The sequence below is a fragment of the Ursus arctos genome, unplaced genomic scaffold (assembly GCF_023065955.2).
Source record: "Ursus arctos isolate Adak ecotype North America unplaced genomic scaffold, UrsArc2.0 scaffold_30, whole genome shotgun sequence".
Classification (NCBI taxonomy): domain Eukaryota; kingdom Metazoa; phylum Chordata; class Mammalia; order Carnivora; family Ursidae; genus Ursus; species Ursus arctos.
In genome coordinates this window covers 20,112,318-20,132,484 of record NW_026622986.1, presented here as the reverse complement: position 1 = coordinate 20,132,484, position 20,167 = coordinate 20,112,318, and the positions used below count along the sequence as shown (strand labels likewise).

The 20,167-nt window shown below is 38.9% G+C and overlaps 1 protein-coding gene across 3 annotated transcripts in view; it reads left to right on the top strand.

Moving 5' to 3' along the window:
• Window positions 1-1,786: 1,786 nt before the first annotated feature.
• ARL5B (ADP ribosylation factor like GTPase 5B) overlaps window positions 1,787-20,167 on the top strand; it is a 28,359-nt gene continuing 9,978 nt past the window's right edge. Inside the window, exons 1-3 of one of the 3 annotated variants that reach the window (XM_026478979.4) lie at window positions 1,787-2,176; window positions 15,623-15,683; window positions 17,274-17,421. In XM_026478979.4, coding sequence (XP_026334764.1) covers window positions 2,128-2,176; window positions 15,623-15,683; window positions 17,274-17,421 — 258 coding nt within the window. In that variant the 5' untranslated portion in view covers window positions 1,787-2,127. Of the gene's footprint in view, window positions 2,177-11,024; window positions 11,369-15,622; window positions 15,684-17,273; window positions 17,422-20,167 lie in introns of those variants that run through there. The other 2 variants (XM_057304579.1, XM_026478981.4) reach the window with 2 other exon arrangements.

Genomic DNA, 20,167 nt, shown 5'->3' with positions numbered 1-20,167 from the left:
GTTTCAAACACTTTGGGGCACCCGGCTAGCTCAGTTGGCAGAGCATGCAACTCTTGATATCAGAGTTGTGAGTTAGAGCCCAACGTTGGGTATAGAGATTAATTTTTTCAAAAAAAAAAATGTTTTGGATATTTTGAAAGAGTAGAATCAATAGAAATATAAACAGTCCTGCTCAAATATATTCATGCCACTTAATTAAAAGGGAAAATACTTCAAATTTACTTTCTAAAGTATCATTACACCATCATAAAAATATTCAAGAAATATGTAATTTTTTGGCTTCAAAACTCTGTAAAAAACTGCTTTCTTTCAGAAACTGTTCATTGGAAATCTGAAAGCCAGAAAAAGTAGAATGTGGTTTATATATATGTCTAACAGTTGAATCTAAGTTATGGAAACTTTAGATTCCATAACTATTTATGGAATAACTTTTTATTAATAATGAAACTAGGACTAGAAATGTCCCTTCAAGCCTCTGTTTACACAAACACAAAATCATCAATATTTGAGCCAATTCATGGTCCTGAAACTACTTTACATAGGCTCAGTTCATACCTTTTCCTCTATGTGGGAGGTTATAACTTCTCTTTAATGTCAGAAAGTTGGAGCACATTATACCATATAGAAGTCTTAAAGGGTCTTTGAATCTTAATACTGGGAGTACTTCATAAGTCATACACTTCACTTCTCTTTGCATAGGTAACGAAATAGTTTGGCATGTTAAAAGTCCCCTCCACCTGGGTTAAAATCTACCACCTGACCAAAGTCCATAGCTTTTTAATTAAGTTTTCTCCTTAACTGGGAATTAGGCTTCATCTCAGGCTGTGAAACTTTTCAATTTGTTGGAACCTAACATGAAGAACAAAGTGGAATTGTGTAATAGCATTGTACCACGACAGATGGTAGCTACACTTATGGGGAGCATGGCATAAGATAGAGATGTTGACTCACTATGTTGTATACCTGAAACCAATGTAACATTGTGTCAACTATCCTCAAAAAAATTAAAAAATTATAAAGTTGAACGGAAACAGGTAGGGGATTGGCTTTTTGATTTAAAAGGTTAACTGAGTAATGAATCAATTCCAGCCGCAGCCAGTTCTTACAGGTATTATCTTAGTTCACAACAGTTCCTTCTAAGGAATATTAGATACGTATTTTTTAAAGTTCCCTAATCCGACCTTTTTCCTTGCAATTTCAGTTTCTTTGCTCTACGTACAGCACGCTTTCCCCTCTACTTTGTTGAACTGGAGAGATTACTGGGATTCCATTTCAGTTAAAGGAAGTTATTTTGTTTCGTGTACTTGGGCTCCATGACAATTCCAAATGCATGGCAAAACTGGGGGGCTTTAAATTAATCACATAACTGAACTCTGTGGCCACCAGCATTCCATGGATCGTCTCCCGATCAATTCTATCTCGAATCACCGCAGAACCCCACGCCTGCCTGGACAGGGGTGACAGTAGTGAGAGAGAAACACCGCTTACTTCCGTGCAGTAACAGGGTAGCAAACGGCCGCTATTCGGTGGGAGGAACTGCAGTTGCCCCTACGTTAAGAGGACAGGTGCGCACCTGCCCAACAACAGAGACTCGAGAACCGGAACCTGGCAAACGCTTGCAAACAGCGACCAGTACAAACTCTAACGGAGGGAAACTCCCCGACTCCCACGTACCCAAAACCTCCCACTCAGCGGAGCAATTTGGAGCCCGCCCACCGGAAGTGAAGCCGGAGGAAACGCCACGTCGAAAGCGTGGGTTAACGTAAGCGTGCCGACGTCAGGCCCCGTCCTTCCGGCGATGGGTGGTCGGGACTCGGGAGGGGAGGCGGAGCGGAGGCGGGGCTTGGGGCTGGATGAAGCGCTGGTGGGTAGGTGGGTTCAGACCGAGGGGACTACGGGTCGGCGTTGGGCTCAGTTGGCTCGAAACAAAGGACTCTCCGGTAGGGACTCGGCGCGGTGTCTTCTGACTGGTAGCTGAGCGGCCGATCGAGGCTTCTCGGCCAGCTAGAGCCCTCGCGGCGCGGTCTCAGTAGGCTTCTCCTCGGTTCCCTACAGCCAGCGCCGTGGTGGGGGGCCCGGCACAGCGGCACCTGCTGCTGAGGAATCCCGCGGCCCGCCCAGGTGCTCATGATGGGGCTGATCTTCGCTAAACTGTGGAGCCTCTTCTGTAACCAAGGTGAGAAGGATGGAGCTGCGCAACGGCTCGACTCCAAGGAGGAGGGTCCGGTTGCCTTAGCGGACAGCCGGAGGCAGGACTGTCGGTGGACACAAATGTTCTGAGACGCAGAGAAGTGATTTTCTCGAGGGGGCGGGTAGAAACTCAGTATTTTAGGCTGGGAGAAGGTGCAGGAGAGACTGGATGTGTGGGAGAAACGAGGAGTGGAAAGAGGAGGCATTTGGGATCCCAGAGTCCAAACTAAGAATTTTTGGATTTTAGCGAAGCAAAGCGGAAAGCACCTAGTGATACCTGGAGGTATTTTGAGGGTCTGTCTCTAATTAAGCATCCTGTGGCTTGCCCCAAGATAAGTGTCCGCCCAGAAACCTATCAACTTTTTTTTTTTGAAATTATTATTACTAGTGCTGCTTTTTTTCTACGCTGTTCTTTAAGCCAGTGCGCCTTCACGTTCTCTCTGATTTCGCCGGCTCCCTCAGACTCGGGAATGAGTTGTCCTGTGAGATGCACGAGTTTCCGGAAATCTGCATCCTAAACCCTTTATTCCTTTCTTAGGTATTAGAGAACTGAATGCTTTTGGTTCTCTATAGGAGATTGCGTGTCCTTAATTAGTCTAGAACAGGTTATGAGACATTTGGAAGTTGGAAGTCCAAAGGGCCAAGAAGTTGTAAAACCTGTTCTGAGTCAGAGAATGCGATGTGATGTCTTCTGAAGAGAGAAAATACACAGACGAAAAAGGGCCTGGCAATAGATAAAGTTTTAGGCATTCTTTGAACAGAATGCTTTCTTAGTAATTAGGTCTACATTTTAAATTCAGTTTCGTTTTCCATTTAATACCCGACGTAATATAAACCAGTGTTTTATGATGCTACCAATTGTTAACTGCCAGTGTGGTATTTTTTCCCCTGGATTTGAGAAGCCGTGAAGAAAATGAAATGGCTTTAGTTCATTTGTTCTGTAGATAAGAACGCTAAAATAGTCTTTTCCAAAGTTATAAATACAGATGTATGTATACACATATACAAATATGTGTGTATATGTAATCATATGTATATATGCAATTACCATAAATACCACACGTCAGGTGATTTCAGAGTGGTCAGTTTAAGTTCTTGAGGATATGTATACATTTAATACATGCTTTTTCAGCAGTTTTTATTTTCTAGTCCTTGTTACATGAGTTCACTACTATATGTAGAGCAGTATTTTAACACGTTAAAAAGTATAAAGATTAACACAATTATCATCTGCTTATCTTTTCCCATAGTTTAAGAAACAAAACATTACCAAAGTCTTTGTCCTTGTGTTACCTATCCAACTCCTCTTTTCTCTAGTTTTATTACTGTTGTTTTATTTTCTTCTTTTTCTTTTTATTATTATTATTAAGCCTTTCTTAATTTCCTTAATCAGACTACAAGGGAACAGAGGGTGTAGGAGATGAAGAAAAACATTCACGGGCTGCTTAAAGTCCCATAATTGCTCAGGCCTCCTGAATCGCCCCTACTATTTAGAATTTTTCTTTTCCTTTAACTTTCCTGTTGAAAATTTAGAGCCAGTGGTTATCCGATCATTTTATCCTCATTCATGCAACTAACATTTAATCAAAGGCCATCACCAGTCTTCAGTTAGGCATAGGAGATACAAAGATGAAAAGCAAACAAAATGTAACATAGTTACTCCCAAAGTACTCAAAGATCAGCAAATGAGAAGGGTGGGGAAAAATGCAGGATGGTAAATTTTTTAACAGGTAGGAAAGTGTGGTGATGATCACCAAGAAGCAAGTGATTAATTTTTCTCACGTGGTTCCTGGAAGACTTTACCGAAAAAGGTATACTTGTACTTTACTGTAAGTGGGAGTTTACTGGGCATGCGAAGGAGACTGAGTAAAAGGGGCATATTATTTTAGGCTGAAGGACTAATAATATGCAAATGGAAGAGGAATCAAATACTTGGGTACATTGAAGGAAGCTGAAAATAGTTTAGTTTGGCTGTATCTTAGTTGGCCTGTGGGGGGAGTTAGAGGGGTTGAGGTTGGAGAGGTAGCCCCTGGAACGCGATCACAGAGGGCCTTGTGTGTCAACCGACTAAGACATTAAACTGTACAGACCCGTTGAAGAGATTGCTCATTGTATGTTATTTTTTTAAGCTGGGGAATAATGTCATCAGACTGATCCTTTAGTTCTGTATTTTTTACTTTCTAGATCAACAAAATTAACTGACAATCTCAGCATTTTCCATTTTCACCACTATAATGCAGCTAATCCAGAGATACTCAGATCACTCAATCTTTGTTACATATTAGAATAATAAGCCCATGGCCCCATCTCAGACCAATTAGATCAGAATGGGGCAGGGTGGCCTGGGTGTCACTGCCTAGATGATTCAGATTTGCAGCCAAACTACGTGTCTCACTTTAAAAACTCCTTTCCCTTATCTGTTTTTCAGTATTTGCCTCTCGTCTCTTTGTCCTGAAGCATTTTACAGCACAAAGCATCTTCTCATAAATTTGATACCTTTCTGGGAATAAGTATGCGAAAGCGTGCTTGTCTGAGTAAAACTATGACAAAGTACACAGTCTCAGCAGTTTTGTATTGCTTAATTATAAGCTAGAAGACATTACTTGATGCAGTTATCAATGAAGGAAATAATTTCAAAGCTGATTATCTTTACAACCTTATGAATGTATCTGTTAATAGCACATACTTCCATATTTTTAATAGTATGCGTATGTGGAAATTTTAAACATTATCATTTGTCTTTTATGAGATATAATTGACAGAACATATTAGTTTCAGGTGTACTAATCATTTGTCTTATGGTAGAAGAGAAATTAGTACTTTTATGCCCTTATCCCTTAGCATCCCAATGTAGCGTTTTGGTTTAACACACACTGTCTTTTCATTATTGTGACTGTAAAATTTAGTTACTCCTGAGCCAGAGTGTGCTATAATTATGTTCCCCTTTTTCCTACAACTTTTTCCCCCTAGAGTAAATAATTACAACATCTCATTGCCTTAGTTTTCTTTGTATGTTTGACTGAGTCATTTCATTCTGTCCCAAAACTCTGTACAAAGTTTCCCCACATCACACTTAATCAGATGATTTATCCCTCCTCCCAACTCCCTCAGTATTCCCTTCTGCTCCAAACGGTGCTTGCTTCCTTCTCCCTGCTCCACAGCTGTGCCGGACTTGTCTTTGCAGTCATTCCAGGAATTTCCTTTGCTTTTCTGTTTTATTAGAACTTATGTCTTTATTCCTTTACTCTTTTTTTTTTTTAAGCACACGCTACAGAAATTTCCTGCAAAGGTGTCCAGAGCAGTAATTTTTTTGCGATTCCGAATGCCTGAAAATGTATTGTTTTCTTCTGTTTACTTTTGATTTATTATCGGGCTGAATATAAAATTCTGAGTTGGAAAACATTTCTTTCAGCAGGCTTTTGAAGGTATTGTCATGGTCCTCTAGCTTCCAGTGTTGTTAAAAAGACCAGTATCATTCTTGCTCTTGAGTGTTTCTCTTTCTAGTAGATTTTAGAATTTTACATTTATACCTGGTATTTTTAAATTTGCAGGATGTGTGCCTTGTAATATGTCTTTTTTATTTCATTGTGCTAGGCCCTATGGACCTTTTCAACATAAACTTGGATGTTTTTCGATTCTAAGAATTTTTTTAATTAAATTTCTCTTTGGATGTTTTCCTCTACTTTCCTGGAAATCTTATTGGTTGTATTGTGCTACTTGATTATCTAGTATTTGTTTTTCATTTTACTGTCTTTTTTCCTCAGTTCTAAGTTCTGGGGTATTTCCTTTGTCTTCTAATCTTCCTATTGAATATTTTGATTCCGCTGTCATATTTATGCCACGGTTTATTCATTTGCATCATGACGAGTTGTAATATGTGAATACTCTTTAAGACTTTTTGTAGACACGTTTTCATTTCTCGTAGATGACTATCTAGAAGTGCAATTTTTAGATCATAGACTGGATATATGATTCGTTTAATAAGAAACTATTAGGTTGTTTTCCAGAGTATTATACCATTCTCGTACTCTCACCAGTGGTGTTTGAATCATCTACTTTTTTTTAAAGATTTATTTTTTTACCTTTTGCCTCACAGAGAGCATGGGCACACACACATTTGCGGGGGGAGGTGGAGGGTGGACAGAGGGAGAGAAGCAGACTCCCCACTGAGTGTGGAACCCAGCACAGGGCTCAATCCCATGACCAATGAGATCGTGACCTGAGCAGAAACCAAGATCCGGCTGCTTAAAGCTAAGGCTGCTTAACCAACCGAGCCACCCAGGCGCCCTTGAGACTTCTACTTTTAACATCCTCCCAACAGTTGATGTCGCCAGTCTTTTTAATTTCAGTTATTTGGTTAGATGAGTAGCAATATCTCATTTTGGTTTTAATTTGCATTTTTCTAAAGACTTTTGGGTGTTAAGCACTTTTTCACATGCTGACTGGCCATTTGTATTTCTTTTGCAGAGTGCTCATATCCTTTTCCCATTAAATTATTTTTTTGTCTACTGGAATTGAGTCTTTTGTCAGATATATGTTTTGTGAATATTTTCCCCCAGTCTGTGGCTTCCTTATTCATTTTCTTAATGGAGATTATGCTGAATGGAAATTTTAAGTTTTGGTGAAGTCTGATTTTTCAACTTTTCTTTTTTTAATGGCTGTTGTTTTTTGTGTCCTATTCTTTTCACCTACAAGATTTGGCTTTTATACTTAGGTCTATGAGCCTTCTCAAATTATTTTGCGATTATGATGTGAGTAAGTGGTTGGGATTCATTATTATTATTATTGTTTCACATGGACATCTGCTTGTTCTAGCATAATTTACTGATGACTTTCCGTTCGCAATGGATTGCTTTAGAGCCTTTGTTGAAAGACTTAGTCTCATCTGGACCTTTCTCTTGCCTTGATCTGTATGTCCATCCCAATACTGTACTACACTATCTTGATTATTGTACTACTTCGTGGTAAATTTTGAAGTCTAATAGTGTCAGTCTTCCAACATGTCTGCTAATCTTTTCAAAAAATTTTAGTGTTCTCTGTGTTCTGCTTTTTATTTTACTAATTCCTGCTGTTTATTTCCTTCCATCTAGTACTTTGGGTTTACTTTACATCCCCCTCTCCCATCTGCTTAAGGGTGGGGTGTATGTCATTGTTTCTGTCTCTTATTTCATTCATATGTAGCATTTTAAAGCTGTAAGTGTCCCTCATAGGAATTGTGTTAGCTTCATTCCACAAATTTTGATTTGTTGTTTGTCATTCAGTTGGAAATATTTTAATTTTTTTAATTTCTTTTGACCTATGGATCATTTATAAGTGTTTAGTTTTCAAATATTTATTTTTCTACATAGCTTATTATTGGTTCCTAATTTAATTCCATTGTGGTCAGAAATATACTCTAAGATTTCCATCCTTTGGTCAGATTTATTGAGGCTTTTTTGTACTCCATCCAAATGGTCTGCTTGGTGCATGTACCTTTTGTGCTTGGAAAAAATGTGTAATCTGCAATTATGTGCAATCCTCTAAACTCTCTAGGTTAAGGCGGTTGTTAGTGTTGTTGAGATATTCTGTATCTTAATGTGTATCTCTGCTAGAGAGCATACAATGTGATCTTGTGTTTTGTTAATTTAGTGTGAAATTCTTTTAATTGTAATGTTTAGTCAAATTTATTGATGTGGTTCGATTTATGATACAGTCACATATTAAGGTATGCTATTTTATTATTTCCTATTTGCCCCATCTGTATTTGTTTTGTTCTCTATTCCTCCTTTCCTACTTTGCTTTGGATTGTTTTTTGTTTGTTTTCTCAGAATTACACTTTATTTTATTTACTGGTTTTTTTAGTGATCCTTTTTCCATAATTTTTATGGTCCTTAGGGATTGCAACATACATCATTACCTTTCCTCAATCTACTTAAGAGTTAGTAATGTAACACTTGTAACGTGGAAGAACCTTGAAACTGTATAGTAATCCCACCCCTCCCCAAGTCCTTTATAACCATGCAGGTTATTGTGCCATAGAACTGTATGTATAGGAACGCCTGGATGACTCCGTTGATTAAGCGTCTGCCTTCAGCTCAGGACCCTGGGAACGAGTCCCACATCTCAAGGGGCTCCTTGTTCAGCAGGGAGCCTGCTTCTCCCTCTGCCTGCCCCTCCCCCTGCTTGTGCACGTGCTCTCTCTCTCTCTGACAAATAAATAAAATATTTTTTTAAAAAAAGAATTGTATCTATATTAGTTACAAACTGTACGATACAATGTTATAGTTTTTGCTATAAAGGATCACATGTTCCTGAGTATTTTAAGCAAGAGTAAAATTTTCTCTTAAATTTACACATATTACTGTTTTTGATGTTTTAAGTTTCCATCTAGTATAATTTCCCTTCGAGCCAAAGAATTGTAGCATTTTTGTAGTGTAGCCCTGTTGGTGATGAATTCTCTTAGTTTTCTTTTATCTGAAAGGGTCTTTATTTTGCCTTCATTCTTGAAGTATACTTTTGCTGAATATAGAATCTTAGGTCAATTTTTTTTCTACTTAGTGCTTTAACTTTGTCATTCCATGGTCCTCAGGCATCCATTTTTTTTCCTGTGAAAAGTCAACCAACATTCATATCTTTACTTCTCCTTATGTAGCCTGACATTTTTTTCTTGCTGCCTTCAAGATTTTCCCTTTATCTTTGGTCTTCAGCAGATTGGCCATGACATACCTAGCTTTGCTTTTTTTTTTTAATTTATCCTGTTCGGAGTTTGCTGAGTTTCTTGTATTTGAAAATTTTATACATTTTTGCACTCACCCAGTTCACTTGTATTTCTCAAATACAATTTTTTCCCCAAATTGCCTAATATAACCCATTAGTAAGTTATAAAGTCAATTTAGTGAGGACCAGCATTAAAACAAGGAATAAACATTCTAAAATTGAAACTATTACAGTATATCTCAGTTAGTAAAGGTACCATTATGCGAAATATATTTATAATTGCAAAATATATTTATAGTGTATATATATAACACGGTCATGGTACAACAAGTGTGAAAACCATGCATTCTCTCTGCCCCTTAGCATTTGCTTCCCATTGTAACCTTCCCCTGGGCAACATTCGAATTCTCTAGAGAACTGTATGAGTTAAATCAGTTTCAGTATTTCCTGTTGAAGCCTTTCTGGTCATTGCCTTTGTTCAGTGAGTTGGGGATGGGGGGAGTCTTTGGTCTTCGCTTTACTCTGTCCTGGGACCTTAGTGTTCTACCTGCTTAGATTCTTTAATCTTCTTCCTCCTCTTGCTCCTTCTTCTTTTTTTCTAAATCTGTATTTTATCCCTTATCTACCAGAAAAGTGTTTTTGTTCTATCCAATAAGCTATTCTTATTTATTATTGTAAGATACTAAGACTTCGTTTTGTCATAAAGATGGGGAGGCATCACACTGGGAGACCATTAGCCAGACTTCCCAGTGTGTTATTTAACGTAAGACTCCATTTCCTCCTCAGTAACATGAGGAGTATCACCACTTTCTCGTGGGATGATTGTGAGGATTAACTGGCACAGTGCACACAAATTACTCAGCCCGAAATTCTGTGGTACTCTTTTTTACCCTTGACATTTATCTCCTTATCAGAGAACTGGATTCTACGTTTCAGTTATCCTTGAGAATGTTCCCATATGATACCTCCATATCTTTTGCTTTGCACTAATAACGCTGTACTCTAAGTGCTTATTTATGTACCAGCCTTTAAGATTGTTGAGGGTAGAGAGAGCTTGCCTTGTTCGTCCTAATCACAAATGTTAAAGTCAGGCATAAAATGAACTCAATAAATGTTAATTGTTGAGTCATCGATTTACATAGCTGCTCTTAGCAAAATTTAGGTATCTAGGAATATGGGAACTGTGGTCGGAGTGGGAGGAGACTGAAGAATTTGGAAGGGGAGATAATAACTTTATAGCAAAAAAAGCAGGAAAACAAATGCCGCTCTTACCAGCGTTTACTAGAACAAATAACTTCATAGGACCTTAATTTCCTGTCTATAACATAAACAAGAAAAGACCCAGGTTGGTAGTTGTGTTTTTGGAGACCTTGGTTCCTCAGAAATGCCTTTGCGGGTGGGTCCTTTGTAGGTGAAGAGGTGGGAGAAAAGGAATAGATCTCAAGTTCCACAGTCTGTTCCAAGCTATAAAGTTTTATGATTTTATAATCAGTATAAGATACAGTTTGTTTTTTTATTGATTTTCCATTTTTTTCAAGAGCCAGACTTCCTTGGGTGCTCCTCATTGCTGCGCAGGCCAGCCTTCAGGTCTCAGATTGTGACATCCTGTCTTCTTTTTACTACCTACCCCTTGCAACAATTCAAACTCATTTTCTTTATATGTGAAATCCCAAATTTGGCAAAGGGCATTTTTATGTTTAGTTACAAAGTTGTTTACATACTCTGTGTTCATATAAGGCTCTCGTCATGTATCTAGAAGGTAGCGATCCCTATTTCATTGCTGTTCTTTGGGCTTTCTTATATTTTAAAATTAAAAGTTGATCATTTTATCACATTTTGACAATATCCAGTTTTCACATGATAAATGTTAACACACTTTCCGCTTTATTAGCACTGCTGATATTTAGTGCTTCTCATATTTTTCTTCTCTTGTGTTTGTCTATTTGAATTATTTGGTTTTCTATATAAAAACTACAATTTTTTTTTCACTTAGTATCTATACTAAAGCTAGAAATAGAATTTAATAATTTTTTTTCATTTGGTAAGGTAAAAGATTTTCTTTGATTTTTCTTCCATTTATTTTTTTGAAGTTCCTTTTTCCATCATTTTTCTTTTTAGCCATCTTTGCCTGTGTTTGTCCTCAAGCAAGTGCTCTTACTAATTTTCTTTTGAAGGCTCCTTCTGTATAGGCTTTATGTCTTTATGCCCTGCTTACAAAATAGTATGAGCCAACTTTTAAGGACATCCAAGAGAACAAACACTGTAGCCAAGCGTGCAGGGAAACTTTTGTGTAATCACTTGATCAAAATTAAACAAAAGCTCTGCACTTGGACCTTCATTTAGTATAAATAAATGTGCTCTGTGTTGACTCTGGAGATTCATGGATTAGTAACACAGAAGTGCTCTTCTCTCAGACCTCTGTTGTGGGAAGAGGTGCCGCTTGGTCTCCTGGAAGAGATTTCCGGTGAAATATGATGGCAAGGTGACTGTCTCATGGTGTGCGGGCACAGTTTACGAACATTCGGATTTGGGCTGCCTGGCTGGCCCAGTCGGTGGAGCGTTCAGCTCTTGACCTCGGGTTGTGAGTTTAAGCCCTAGGTTGGGTGTAGGGATTACTTAAAAATAAAATCTTTAAACGGACAAACCATTTGGATTCATTGTAACTCTGATACTTATGGTAGTGTCTTAACCCAAACCTTACTTGGTTATCCACGAAAGTTTTAAGTTGTATACCCTCTGTCCCCAACATACACATTTCTTTTTTTTTTTTTTTTAAAGATTTTATTTATTTATTTGACAGAGATAGAGAGAGCCAGCGAGAGAGGGAACACAAGCAGGGGGAGTGGGAGAGGAAGAAGCAGGCTCATAGCGGAGGAGCCTGATGTGGGGCTCGATCCCAGAACGCCAGGATCACGCCCTGAGCCGAAGGCAGACGCTTAACCGCTGTGCCACCCAGGCGCCCCCCAACATACACATTTCTGGCCTCCAACAGGGGCAGCTTCTACTCTGACCACATACTGATTTTAATAATGCTACTGAAACAAACAAACAAACAAAAAAACCAGTAAGGAAGGTAAACTTCTATAATTACATTTGCAAAATTCATTCTAAATAGTGAATTTTGTAGTATCCACGTTCACAGTTTTCCCTATTTAAGATTATACAACAATCGACTGTCTCAATCAACTAAATATTTCATTTTTGTGGAGAGTAATCGGAGGAGTTAGAAGAATCTACAGCTTATGTATGAAGGTTGAGGACCGGTTGAAGTTGTAAAAATATACAGTTGAATAGTTTTCTCCTCGCAACTTGAGACATTTCAGTGGGTCTGTAAGTAAAAGTGATGTTAAATGGCTGATGCTCGTCCGATTGGCAGCAGTTCAAACATCTGACCGTTAGGATAGATTCTTTCTCACCTTAACCGAGACTGAGTTGAACTATAATGATATATTTTGAAAGTTTTTTTTTAACCTAGTAGGTAAACAAATAATAAAAATTATTGCTGGGTGATATAAATAGTACAAATTTACAAGCATCTCTTTATATCTGCTTTTGTTAACTATGACAGGTGAAGGAAACTTTTATCATGACCAGAGGAAGTCACTAACCTAGTTTAGTTGATATTTTTCTGTTTCAGTGCATAAAATAAGATTTGTAGTGGCCCGTTGATTTTGCCCAGCCAAAAAGACAGCGATACAGAGCAAGCACCTTAAGTCATGTTTTTAATATCAAGCAGTATCCTGTACGGCCACATGATTTATACCTTATTAATCTGGACACCACTGGTGGACAGTTAAAGTAACACATTAATTTCCTTTTCTGCTTACAACAAGAGTATGTGTCAATGTCCGCGTTTTTGTCATTGTCCCTTGAATAAGTAAAAACTTTACTAACTAGCATTTGGGAACTAAAGGCTTCCGTCATTGGCGTACTCGAGTAGCAGCGAAGGACGACGGAGGCATTTGAAGGAAGACGGAGGAATTACAGTTATGCCACAGAGTACAAACAACTCTTATTTTGTACTTGGCTTTTTAGTAAATGCCCTTTGAACTTGATTTCCCTCTTACCATACGGATGACGTTAAAGAGATTTTTTTTTTCCTTCAAAGAAAAGATTTAAAATAAACTCTGTTACTTCATGCTTTTAAAAGACATTTAGCTCTTTTCTGTTGATGATGTTTTGTTATATAGACTCAGGTTGTTGATGATAATATCAGAAGATAGGCCTCGGTTTAACTGAAGGATTAATGTTAATACCTTCATTGTAAGAGTTGAAATTGTGTGTTTTGTCTTAATTGCTAGAATTACCTGTTACTGGGTGGGGAAAAAGGAATCTGAAAAAGACCTTAAGTTAATCATGCAGTTGAAACTAACAGAACTCATACTCTATCGCCCTTCAGAGTTTGTCACCCCTGACTTAGATCAAATTGGGCACCATTCTTTCAAAATGATATATTATGAGTTTTGCCATCACGTGCCTTCGGTACTGTGATCATCATCATAATACAGAATGTGAAGCAGAGGGCAGGACTCTTCGAAAGTGGCCCTGGGTGTTGGTTCCCTTCACTTGCCTCAACAGTGAACCAACCACCTGATACTACTTCTGTTCCCCTCTCCCGGCAGAAGTATCTTCCCCCCGAGTTTAGCCTACGTCCAGACTGGTGGCTTCCTCCTTAACTCCTGCAGGGACCCCGTGGTCTCCAGATGCCAGGCAGGTGGTTTCCAGCTGTCACCAAAATTTAGAATGTTTGTTCTTCCACTAATAAAAGGGTTCTCATTCTTGTACCGGAAGGGAGAAAGAGAGGGCGACACTTAAAGATTGGCTCTGTTAGAAATTAGGGAATATGCACCAAAAGAGTCAAAAAAGGAGAATTGTAGTGAGTTATAAGAAGCAAACAAGTTTTGTTCTGTTTTGTTTTTGGCAGAGCAGCTTCTGCCATAGTGAAAAAAGCCCCTCCAGAAGACCATGTCATTTGTCCTGCAGTGTGATTGGCAGTACTGACAGCGTTCAGGTCGTTAGAAGGCACAAACATGATTTGTCACCTAAGAACTTGTCTGTGAATCGTGGTCCCTCTTTTTGACTGATACAGTCAAAGTAACACTTCAGAGTAGGAATACGATATGATAATTCGATTAGATGTATAATCAGAATTTTGACATTCATCACAGGTTAACAAGAGGAGCAGGGTTCTGATATATCAGATCATTGGCTAAAAATAAATCGATCATGTTGTGGCTCCTACAGAGGTTCTTCAGTAGCTCTTTAAGCATTCTGCCCTGGGGAAGAGAGGTATCTTCTGTAAAGGGTAAAATCTAGAAAAGAGGATTCTAGAGTGTTTTCGCCTCTGTGTTCAGGGGAGGTTTCAGAATTGTACCACTTAACAGGATAATTAGATGGGCTTTAAAATCTGTGAAACGGGTGACTGTCTGTGTGCATGGCTCCAGAAGAAGTTGGAAGACGTTTCTGTCGCATGAAGAGCAGGAATAGTATCTGCTCAAAAGAGTTGTAAAATCCAGGGGTGCCTGGGTGGCTCAGTCAGTTAAGCATGTGCCTTCGGCTCAGGTCATGATCCCGGGGTCCTGGGATCCAGCCCTACGTTGGGCTCCCTGCTTAGCGGGGAGTCTGCTTCTCCCTCTGCCCCCCCCCCATTGTGCATGCTCTCTCTCTCAAAATGAATAAAATCTTTTTTAAAAAAAAAGTTGTAAAATCCAGATTGAAAAATCATTGTGGACTAATTGCTTATTTATCTGTAAATTAATGGAAGGAATAAGAAACTGATTGAGAGTATGTTGTGTGTCTTGTTAGTGACAGGGAAACCTTTTCAATTTTTTTTTTTATTTTTTTTATTTTTTAAGATTTTATTAATTTATTCGACAGAGATAGAGACAGCCAGCGAGAGAGGGAACACAAGCAGGGGGAGTGGGAGAGGAAGAAGCAGGCTCACAGCAGAGGAGCTTGACATGGGGCTCGATCCCATAACGCTGGGATCACACCCTGAGCCGAAGGCAGACGCTTAACCGCTATGCCACCCAGGCGCCCCTCAATTTTATTTTTTAAATTGGATTTCTTCATGAAAGGAAGAAAAAAATCTTGGTTATATATATGTGGGAGAATTTCCAGGTGTAAAAACAACTTGATAAAAAGTTAATTTGATTAGCAGAGATGACAAGTACGTGTGTAAAACAATTTTTTTAAAGATTTTGTTTATTTATTTGAGGGCGAGGGGGTGCACAGGAGCAGAGGGGAAGGGACAAGCAGACTCCCCAATGAGTGCAGAGCCCAATGCGGGGCTGGATCTAAGGACCCTGAGATCAGGACCGGAGCCGAAGTCAAGAGTGACTCTTGACGCTTAACACACTGAGCCACCCAGGCGCCCCAAAACAATTGTTTTTTTAAACTTACATTTTAAGTCATAATGCCTTGTCAGGACCAGAATTTGTGTTTTTCCTCCCAAGCTCAGTATTATATAAGTAAGCAGGTTCTCTTGTACTCCCCTCCTGTCCATTATCTCAGTCTCGTACAAGACAGCCAGGTGGAGGACTTCATACCAGATTGCCTCACTTAATGCAGGTGACCTTGACACCATGAAGTTCTCTTTACTCTGTATTTTAAGAATCCAGTAATAAGTATCCAGTGAATGATTCTCATTAGAAAGCTAACTAATAATCATTGTTGAAAGCACGTAATTGTAGTATGCAGTAGTGTTAAATGTTTATGGTTTGTTTTCTTTTTGTAGAACACAAAGTAATTATAGTGGGACTGGATAATGCAGGGAAAACCACCATTCTTTACCAATTGTAAGTATAGTTATTTACTTAAACAGTTTTCATTATTTTAGTTATTAGAACTAGTTTTATGTGATTAATAAGGTACCATTGTAATATAACGGAAAAGCTCCAACATACAGTTTTGTATTTTACCAAACACAAAATGTGTTTAAAAAGTGAATAAAACTGCTGTATGTTTGCTAAAGCCTTCACAAACCCTTGTCTTTTTCTGGCCTTGGAAGAATTAATATTAAACTGAAATAAAGCACATGTGATAGTGCTGGAGTGAAGTGATAAAGTGCGTTTCACTTAATTCTTCCCGCACTGCAGTTCATGTGAATAGATGGGTATCTCTAGAAAGCTTATTGCTACTCTCCTGACTAATAGCTCTGAATTGTTGAACGTGGCCAGACTTGTCAAATCAAAAGAAATGAAGATCACCCCTGAAAGTACTGCTTTTCTAGCTTGCAGCAGGGAAAGGCTTGAGACTTCCAGAGAAATACATTAATACTTGCGGGAAGTTTTACAGCCCATCAATCTGCTTGTCAAAGTAGCTCCCGTTATCCTTTCAGTGTTCATGAAACGATGCACGTTAAGCAGTGGAAATGGATCTGTGTCCCAAGCATTTTAACAAATAGTTATTAGATACAGTACACCGTTGTATGACTCTTATCTCTTTCCACCTCATCTTAAATGTATCAGCTGACAGCTCTCCAGAAATACCTCACTTACGCAATGGCTAATGTATTTTTCAGCTACTTTGCTAAAAGGCTCCTAACCTGTGGCTTGTTGGTTTAGAGGCAAATAACTGCTTGTTTTACTTTAAAACATTCATCCATTGGCCATTATGTATTTTAATATGACTTCGCCTGTAAACGTCAGATATAAACATTTCAGAAACCTGTCAGTTATTGAAATAATTTTCCACATAGCTTCAAAAATATACATAAAACCCAAGAGACCGTACAGTTGTAGGCTTCTTCCAACACAGTACCAACTTACTCTAGGCAAATACGTATTTGTTGAATGAATTCATGTATCTTAGCCAATAATTATGATAATATATATGGTATGAGTACTGGTGTCCTAAATATATTTATAGTTATTTTAATTAAAATTGTCATTTGCGTATAGCCTTATCTTTTTAAGGCTGTAGTTTAGGTTAACAGGCCTGAGTCTCCATTTTCTCACCTAGACAGTCTTCAAAATTACACATAGCGTACTGTTCAGTGGTTGCTACTTTGCAAGTGTTGATGTCACAGTCACCAGGAAATGCACTCTTCCAGGAAGGGGCACTGGTTCTGCTCTGATAACAGGGCATGGTGGTATTGGAATTTTGGCCACAGAAATACAAACTCACAACACAGTGTTTCTTTCTTTCCAGATCAAGCCTTTAGTTTATTCCACTAGAAGAAGGGGGAAAAAAAAGGTCTTCCTTCAGGAGTTGTTCTTTGTCTAGAAATTTTTTTCCACAAATGTTCTCAAAGGTTCTAGTTTTGATGCTAATGATTACCATCATCGGTGCAAACAAGGAAGGGTGATTGGTACTAAAAACATAGAGTGAAAACTTCCTTCAGATTCTCAAGATTTACAAAAGATTTTTATGGTGTCTTTCAACAGCTTAATGAATGAAGTGGTTCATACATCTCCAACCATAGGAAGCAACGTTGAAGAAATAGTTGTGAAGAACACTCATTTTCTCATGTGGGATATCGGTGGTCAGGAATCACTGCGCTCATCCTGGAACACGTATTACTCAAACACAGAGGTATAGTAAGCTTCCTTCTGAATTTTAATAAAAAGAACCAAAGAGTCAACCCAGAAAATAGGTGGGCTGCACATGAAGACATACCCACACTTGCTTCTCAATAAGATCGTTTTCTGTAAGGAATTTGAGGTTTTCAAATGGAAGAGAAAAGGCAGGTAGAAAGAGTAACGCGCACTGTTTATTGTGGGTTTACCCTGGCGCAGTCCCCAAGTTCATGTTCACAGTAATCCTGGCACATCTCTACTGTTGGAGAAGGTGGAGACTGGGATCAGTCAGGTAACCTGTCCCAAGATCTCACAACTTTATGAGGCTCGGGTTGGGGAGGAATAAAATATTTTAAGCATAATTGAATACAAGATTTCCAAAATATTCGAATTTTGGGTGAGCTTATATTTTAGTTTTTATAAAAGTGGATTTACAGTCCCCCCTCCCCCCAGATTCTCAATTGTTTCATTGTTTTACTGCTTCAGAGCCAACCTGGGAAACAGTCTGGACCAGCTTCTATTTCTGTTTTTATTTCTTGTTAGAGGCAGATATTTTTAAACCAATGCAGTGCTATTGAGAGATTTATCCTTGAGTATATTAATGTACAATTGCATCCATAATTTCTCCTTACAAACAGGTACCTCTAACCAATTATTTTTTTCTAAAATGAAGCCTATTAAAAATCGAGTGGGGGGGCGCCTGGGTGGCGAGTCATTGAGTGTCTGCCTTCGGCTCAGGGCGTGATCCCGGCGTTCTGGGATCGAGCCCCATGTCGGGTTCTTCCGCTGGGAGCCTGCTTCTTCCTCTCCCACTCCCCCTGCTTGTGTTCCCTCTCTCGAAGGCTGTCTCTCTCTCTCTTCAAGTAAATAAAAATAAAATCTTTAAAAAAAAAAAATCGAGTGGGGTTTTGAAGGGAGTGTGCAGAGGAGGTGGGGAGTTGCAAAGAAGTTTTGGTGACTAAGTTTCTTTTTAAGGTAAATCCTCGAGATTTATATTGCAATAGCATGAGTATCTATATTCCAGTACAGTTTGTGACTGTCAGAACGAAGTGGCCTATCACAGATCTTTAACAGTGGTGGTAGCGCTTAATTCTTTTTATTTGCAGGGGAAGATAGGATGGTAAGCACATACAATTACAGGTTAGCTTAATACATACTTCTATCATAAAATAACATTCCGAAACTGAAACATGTTGGAAAGTAAAAGAAAAACAACCTTTTAGCATGACTGCAGTTGCCCCTTGGACAATGCAGGGGTTAGGGACACTGACCCACTTGCACAGTCCAAAACCCACGTATAACTTGACTTCCCAAAAACTTGACTGATGGCCTGCTGTTGACCAGAAGCCTTACCGATAACATAAAGAGTGGATTAGCACATATTTCATATGTTGTACGGATTACATACTGTATTCTGACAATGAAGTAAGCTACAGAAAAAAATGTTATTAAGAAGATCATAGGAGAAAATGCGTTTACAGCACTGACTACACAGTTAAAAAACCACATTTACGGGGATCTGCTCAGTTCAGACCCATGCCGTGCACTTGTATGTAAGAGCACAGCCCTCCGCGCCTGTGCGAAGCTCACAGCTACCTGCAGGCGAGAGGGAGGAGCCGTCAGATGTGATGAGTAGGTTAGGGCTGCTTCTAACTGATCCGTGTGTATTTGTAGTGTTACAAAAGGGTAGTTTCTGAAGTCGCAGAAACTCTAGAAGACTTAGCATGGGTCCAACATACATTTGCATGGAATGGTTGTTTAATAAACTCTTTCTATAAGAATTTCAAAATTGCTACACAAAGACCCCTGTCCTCTACTGCAACACCCAGCACAGCAGCTAGCATTTGCCATCTCAGATGCCGGGTAGGGATCCTGTCTGTGTGGTGTTTCCCTGATGGCTTTGTTCACCCTCGTCAGCTTTTAAGTTCCTTACCTTGACGAGCCCCCAAAAAGCCGAAGGTCTCCGTCACAATGCAAGGAGTTCAGCTGTTGGCAGATTCCTGACACACTCCTTTCATTAGAGTCACTTCCCCATATTCAGTCCCTGCTCATTCTGCCATGTTTCTTATATTTCTTCCCTCTAGTCTCTTCCCTTTTATCCCCTTTGAAGCCCTTCGCATTTTATATGCAGATCACTCTGGTTGTCTCTTTGCTGAATTTTAAGGTCTTCTGAACTATCTGGTGTCACCCTCCCTCTCTCTCCGTTTATTCTGCGTCACTCCTCTATTCCAACCTTTGGCATCGCTTAATCTCACTTTGTAATTTTTTCTTCTTAAATATTCAGTTAGGGGCCCTTTGCATTATATCTTCTTATTTTTCTTACCAAAGATCTTTCTATTTTTAATGTACAAGACCCACCTTTTTTCATAGGCACCTTTAGCGGCAGCTTTCTCCAGTCCTCTTTGCTTGCTCTTAATTCAACACCTGCATCCCCTCTAGCGTGTTAACCGCTAAGTAGGTGTGTTTCTATTTAGCACAGGTTTTCTGGGGCTTTTATTGTTGATCTTGTTATGTTGAACTGTCTTGTTCATTAGTTGTTTTTTTTAATTTGTTTCTCTCTTCCTTTCAAACTTGTGTGCTCCTTTCTAATAGGCAGGAGACTGTCTGAAACATTAAATAATTGCCGATTGCTTAAATGAGCGATTATAGAGTACTTTCAAGTTTTAGTAAAAGTTATTAAAATTACTGTGACTTTCTCTCTGAAAATTATTTTTTATTACCTGCATTTAAAAATAAATCTTAGTGTTAGAGAGTATTATGTA